Here is a 6,711-nt window from a genome sequence, read left to right as displayed (position 1 = left end):
CTTCTTGCACACCCTCATTGCCCGCTCCACACGTTCAGCTTTTAGAAAAGAAAAGGTGAATAAAAAACAATTCTGGCCCTGATCAAAAAACATCCTGACAGCAAGTGTCAGTGTGGCCCGACAGAGAGACACCTGGGAGAAACATTCAACAACTCTGCTAGATGAAGGAGTCTCTGAGAAAACAATAACACTGCTGGAATCTCTACATTCCACTGGACTGTGCCGGTGTAAATAAGGACTAAATAATTGACGACTTCAGGCTGTGGGGGGCAGTATTAAGCCACTGTTGCCTCTAGTCGGTCAGTCCAAAAGGAGTAGAAGAAGAAAAAAGACGCAGAAGAAGAAGAAGGACCGGAAGTAGGTCGATCCACGAGACTCGCTGAATCGTTCGAGGGACGATACCCACCGTTGAAGAAAGAAGGCAATCTCAGAAAACTGGTTTTATACACCATGTAAGTATCAATTTATCAGTCTTAATGCACTTAACATACAATTTTTCAAGACGGATATCAAGATCACAGCAGGGACCGCTGCTATGCTAACGTCGCCAGCAAATCAGTTAGCCAGAGTTAGAAAACCTCTTTGTCGGGCTGTTTGCCGCCAGATAAGTTCAGGCCCGACTGTGTTTGAAATATGATATCATAATAATAATAATAATAATTATAATAATTATAATAATATATCTCTTTGGTTAATAAACGACTTTGTGACGAAATTGTAAAGTTAGGCGCTAGAGCTGGAACATTAGCACACATAGACGATACATGCTAACATGAAGCGTTATCTACTGAAATGGTTGAACAAAATAACATGTGTAAAGATGAATGTTTCATTTGTAGAACTTAAACTGTCTTGTGTAAATACATCATTTGTATTCCCCGTTCTAACACTATTGTAAATTCACACATTATTGTCTTCATCTAATGTTTGAGTAACCTGTTTCATTTGTGTAACTTTCATTGTCTTCCCCCGTTTGAACGCTTTTATACATTCAGAGATTATTGTCTTCTACAGTGTCTTAAGAAGAGGCCTTCATACATTTTGTTAACACATCCTTTATTACCAGTTGAAGTTATGCAAGTTTTCACACTACCAATTATATTAAACACAAACAAGAAGAACAGGCAATGAAATACTTAAAAATCTTTATAATTCAGTTAAACTTAAAGTATACATTCAGTTTTAAAATGTGTAGTAAGCCAGGGAGTTATCAAGATACTATAATTCTAACTTCAATACAATTCTAATAAGTATTAAACAATATAGATACCTGTCTGACTACAGTATCATTAATAGAAGTCCTGGATGCCTGATATTGGAATAAGTCTAGGTTTTAATGACCAAACATCATAAGCTAACCTATGCACATTGTCTAAAATGCAACATGATAATCAAAATAACAGAAATTGTATTGTTTTGAAAATCTTGGAAGGCTGAAGCAATATTGTGTCAATTTTTACATTTCTATAGCCCATATGGGCCGACTGTAGAGACGTTTACAATGTATGTATACCATACTAATGCCATCAAGCCTTTGAGGTCATACTAACTCTTTTATTTAAAAAAATTTATCAAATTTTTTTTGCTTCATTTTGTAGGAGTCTGTTAACAAAGCCCAAGTCAGAGATGACCCCGGAGGAGCTCCAGAAAAGAGAGGAAGAGGAGTTCAACACTGGCCCCCTGTCTGTACTTACACAGTCTGTGAAGAACAACACTCAGGTTCTCATCAACTGTCGAAACAACAAAAAACTGCTCGGAAGGGTCAAGGCTTTTGACAGGTATTCAGCTTTGTGTTATTTAGTATTTGTAATGATTTAACCACACACTTTTACCATTTTGCTTTTTGTCCTTATTTATTGATCCTTCCTCGCGGAGTGAGGTTGTGGATGGCCTTGAAGGTGAGGAGCAGAATTTTGAAGTTGAAGGGAGTTGCAGTAGTCAATGCGGGATGTAACCAGAGTGTTGACGAGGATGGCAGTACTGCTGGGAAGAGTTTATACTTTTCACAACCTGGGAAAAAAATCAAGAAAACATCTCAAACTCATTTGACTTAACATGTTTGAAATGTCGGCATTTTGTTCCTAAAAGATTACTTGTATGATGCAGACGGACCCACTGTTCCCTCAATCCAGAAATGTGATACTTTGAGTAGTGGTGTGGGATAAGACTATTTTAGATTCTGAAAGGATTAGAACGTGTTGACGATCTGCCAAAGCAGAGAGATGGTAGAATCATGCTACAGTGTTCATTCTATCATGATGATACGTCTCCCCCTCCTCCTTTGCTCAGCAGTGGAGCAGGATTCACCTGTGAAAACAAAATTTAAGTTAATCCGTAAAATAACCCCCTCCTGGTTATATGGAAGTGTTTGAGATGTTTCCAAACCGACAGGGTGCAAGAAAGCTTATTTACAACACAAGAAACCTGTTTAAGCACAGTACTTTGCCCCTAAGATTGTTCTGCAAATTAAATGTAACGTGTGATCGACATCTTTCTATAATCAAATGCTACATTAAAAAGTTAATACATAAATAGGCAATGTCTTATTATCATAAAAATATAAGAATTGAAAATTATGGAAATTTTACGACCCTTTCCATCAAAATGACCGTAATCAAGAAAGTCTAGGCAACCTCTAACTGAAAGACACCTTACTTACTCTGACCTACTACAGACTGAACAAGAGGAGAAAGAGCTACGGACTGACATCACTTACAAGAGCATGCATGGGAATCAATGATTGTACTATTAGAAATATAATTATTTTTTAACAACAACAGTCTTTTATCATCGCCACCCTCCATCTCATAGTCGTTTCATTCTCCTTTCCGTTCTCACAACATGTGAGCTTTGAGTGAAGAGGCTTCTTAAACCCTTTTCACACATTTGGAAAAAGGAGATTACCCAGAGGGACTTTAGGCTATATGTGAACGCGAACCACCAAATTATTCACTCGGACTTGACCTGAAATTTCTCCTCCAGACCCCTAGTATTTAATCTGCAGCAAGTCGGAGTGAGTTAATGTGAGAACGCAGCAGGATATACTCCTGTAGGATTCAGCTCGAGCCAATAGGAGGGAGAGTGACGTTATATTCTGTGTCTGTTGCACGGTGAATAGAGTGTCTGCACTCGACCACTACGATCTCCGTGCACGTAATGAACCTGCTGCATTGTGTTTTCTGTTCGTCAGTATGTTGTTCTCCTCTCTTTTGTGGATGTTGTCATTCCATTGGATTACACATAGCATTGATATAAAGACAAATATTCTCATTATAGCGTCGTGTAGCGGACTCTGTTGCTACGGCCGCTATTTCCACCTTGTTCATTTATTAAGTCTTACCTCAGGAAATTCCCCCACGCCCCCCTCCCCCGCCTGACAGGGATAGTCTCCCCCCCCCCTGACAGGGATAGTCCCCCGCTGTGAGGAGCATATGTGAACGACTAGTTCCGGAGAATCTCTTGAGAAGTCCTCCTGTAAATATCGAGATATTATCCGGAGTGCATGTGTGAAAATGTCTTTAGTAACTTGTAAATAACCGAGAGAGAGCACTAGTTTAAATAATGAGATTATATCTCCTATCACTGTCTCTCTGAGCTCTGTGACTCTGAGCAGACTGTTTTTCTCTCCAGCTTGTTGAAAAGGTTATTTTTGCCGCCGTCCAAAGTGCAAACCTTAAATGAGCAAACTCTGCAGATAACTGTTCCTGTCACATTGGTTATGTTGCCTGAATCAGTTTCTGTCTCGTATCTTAAAAAAACGTGTCAGTCCAGGATGAGGATATGGTGCTCAGATTTGGGGTTGTATGAATTTATAAACTATGTATTTTTAATAAATTAATTTTTAAACATGTTTCTTTCAAACTAAAGCATTATGATTTATATGTCAAACTAGAAACTGAACATCAATAGCAGTTATTCAAGATTAAATCAAAGCAAACTAACCACAAAGGCAATCATCACAACCACATTTGAAGTCGCCTCACCCCACCTCATGTTTACACGGAAACAATGCCAACTGCTAGCTAACAAACATTCTTGCTACAGAACAGTGCAGCAGCAGCAATGCACGGCGCCTGTTGCTGAAATAAAGCACCATCATGGAAGCAACAGTTATCACCATGACAATGCGTTTTTTTTTTTTTTTTTTTAAACCTGTACATTAGCTACAGAATATATTAGGTACTTCATGTAAAATCGGCTAAACTGGCAGAGGTGTGGATGTTCTCTTTCTCTTTCGTCATATACTTTTATTTAAATCATACTGTACAGGTTTTTAAAAAACTCAACTGTTGCTTCCATGACGGTGCCTTGTTTCAGCATTAAGCACTGACTACTTCCTGCAGCGAAGCAGGCTCACCGCTCATTGGCAGGAATGTTTGTGTCAATGATTGTCCAGGCGTTGTTTTTGTTAATAAAATAAATAAAAAATCATGTGGGCCAAATGTTATTGCTGCTGGGCCAGTTACTAACCCCTGATTCACCAAAAAATCAAATACATACATTTTAAAATGACAGGAGCGATAACCTCCAGTAAGCCACCCTGGATCACTGATATTTTTCCCATATCACCCACCTCTAACCAACCTTGTGCTCCCGAATGTCGAGTATTTGTTGCGCCCCAGGCCTCAACTGCTGAGTGGCGTCTGTCTGGTCGCGTCCTCACTCACACTGTAGTGGAATCACAGGGACTGCTGCATTTGGCTCAGTGTCTGTAGCTCCTGAGGCTAAAAGCACACTGCATCCCGCTACTACCATGCTTGCCCAGGAGGTGGGAGTGTGCCTCGTTTCCTTTCTGTCATGAATATCTTTGCGCCTCTGTTTGTACAGTGATGTGTTAACATGGTCATGTCACATAAATAGATCAGACTTTCCAGTTTATTGTGTTTCCCTTTTCTGATGTCCAACATTATCCAGATTAAAGCTCAAACTGTGAAGAAATATGTTTTGATTTATTTGCAGGATGGTCTGCACATTTTCCCGGCTTGTCTAGAGTTTGCAGCAGGCTCTGCACGTTCTCACATCACGCTGATTTGTATACATTCTAATGTGTGTGGGAAACACAGCAAACTTGACCCTTTAGTGCATACACACCGTTTATTCAGGAAGCTCCAGACTTTTTTAAATAAATCATACCCACATTTCTATTCATTACATGACTCCTCTGACATGTATGGATATTTATACATTTTGTTCAACTCGAAGGAACATTTAAATCACTAGAAAATTGGTTAATGAAAAATACTGGTATTTTCTTTCAACTGAAAAATTAACTTGTTCAAATTCTAACCAGCATCTTTGTTTGATTGATTTAATTTATTTCAGACATATAAAAAAAATACAAAACAAACTGAAAAGCACGAAAATACAATGTTCAAATTATTTCACAAAAAAGAAAATTACATATATTCAATTGATATGCCTGAAAGAGTAGGAAGAAGTATAAAACTTATTTAATCCTACCCCTTTTCCACAGCTCAATAATTAATATTTATTAAATTAAATTCCTGTGTTCCTTATAAGCTCTCTATATATACAATTTGCTATACTATATTTATGATACTATATTTGATATTTACAATCCAATGATTTTCCAAACATATATACAACTTGATATACTATGATTCTTTTATAATTTATATATTTATACAATCCATATATCTATATATACATATCTATTTGTACAATTTGATGTACTATATTTATATATTATACAATCCATATGTATACAGTTTGGTACAGTATGTTTACAATTATACATTTGATGCAATCTATATATATATATACACTTTGATATAGGCTACTATATGTACAATTTACATATATATATATATATATATATATAATACACATTAACATACACCTGTGTATACAAGACTTGTAAACCCAATCATTATTATATATATATTTTTTTCCCCTTCTTTCTTACTGTCAATGCAGGCACTGCAACATGGTCTTGGAGAATGTGAAGGAGATGTGGACAGAAGTTCCCAAGAGTGGGAAGGGAAAGAAGAAGTCAAAGCCAGTGAATAAGGATCGCTACATTTCTAAAATGTTCCTGAGGGGTGATTCTGTCATAATCGTACTGAGAAATCCTCTGATTACTGGGAAATAACTAAGTCTATATGCACCAGTCTTAACCTTTCTTGGTTCTATTTTCTTATCTTTTTTTTTTTTTTATGATATTCAACTGTTGACTGATGTGTCTTGTGTTTTCATTTAAATAATAAAAGTGATGCCTGGCTTCAGATGTTTTGATTGGTTTTTTTTGCTTCAGGCTTTTATGCTTACAGCTTTCTGAACCAAATGTTTTATTTTATTTTTATATATATCTATATAGTGGTGTCAGTTGTAACTTAATAAATGTATGAAAATATACATACATTTCTTTTAATTAAGTAAGTCAGAATAAAATCCCCAGAATATCTTTGACAAAAGATTGTCCTGTATCCTTCCTTCTCACTGCCTTTGGGAAGATAGCTTTTTCTGCGAAAGCCAAGATTCAGATCCAGTGGCAGCTTTAAAAACAAACTATTCTACTTAAAGACACTCCACTCAGTAACCACTGATTCTTTTTCAATTCATCTTTACTTGCGTAGTGCCAATGCATTAACTAAATGTTATCTGAAGACACTCTTCAAAAAAGAGTAGGTCTAGAGTAGACCATTCTATAATTTACAGACCAAACTTGCAAAGCACTATGCAAAGTAAGTA

General features: G+C 36.9%; 1 protein-coding gene across 1 annotated transcript; it reads left to right on the top strand.

Moving 5' to 3' along the window:
• The first annotated feature begins 297 nt into the window (after positions 1-297).
• On the top strand, positions 298-6,247 carry snrpd2 (small nuclear ribonucleoprotein D2 polypeptide). The gene is made up of 3 exons (XM_020644546.3): positions 298-452; positions 1,599-1,778; positions 5,938-6,247. Coding segments are annotated over exons 1-3 (357 nt in total). The 5' UTR covers positions 298-450; the 3' UTR covers positions 6,113-6,247.
• Positions 6,248-6,711: the final 464 nt, after the last annotated feature.

The sequence above is a fragment of the Labrus bergylta genome, chromosome 11 (genome assembly GCF_963930695.1).
Source record: "Labrus bergylta chromosome 11, fLabBer1.1, whole genome shotgun sequence".
NCBI classification, from domain to species: Eukaryota; Metazoa; Chordata; class Actinopteri; order Labriformes; family Labridae; genus Labrus; species Labrus bergylta.
The sequence above is the reverse complement of the archived record's forward strand: the minus strand, read 5'-3'. Positions and strand labels throughout refer to the sequence as shown.

What these genes read in the sequence shown, in the direction of transcription:
- snrpd2 (XM_020644546.3), top strand. An exon ending in AGGGTCAAGGCTTTTGACAG is followed by an intron (nt 1,779 to 5,937) that starts GTATTCAGCTTT and finishes CTGTCAATGCAG; the next exon opens with GCACTGCAACATGGTCTTGG.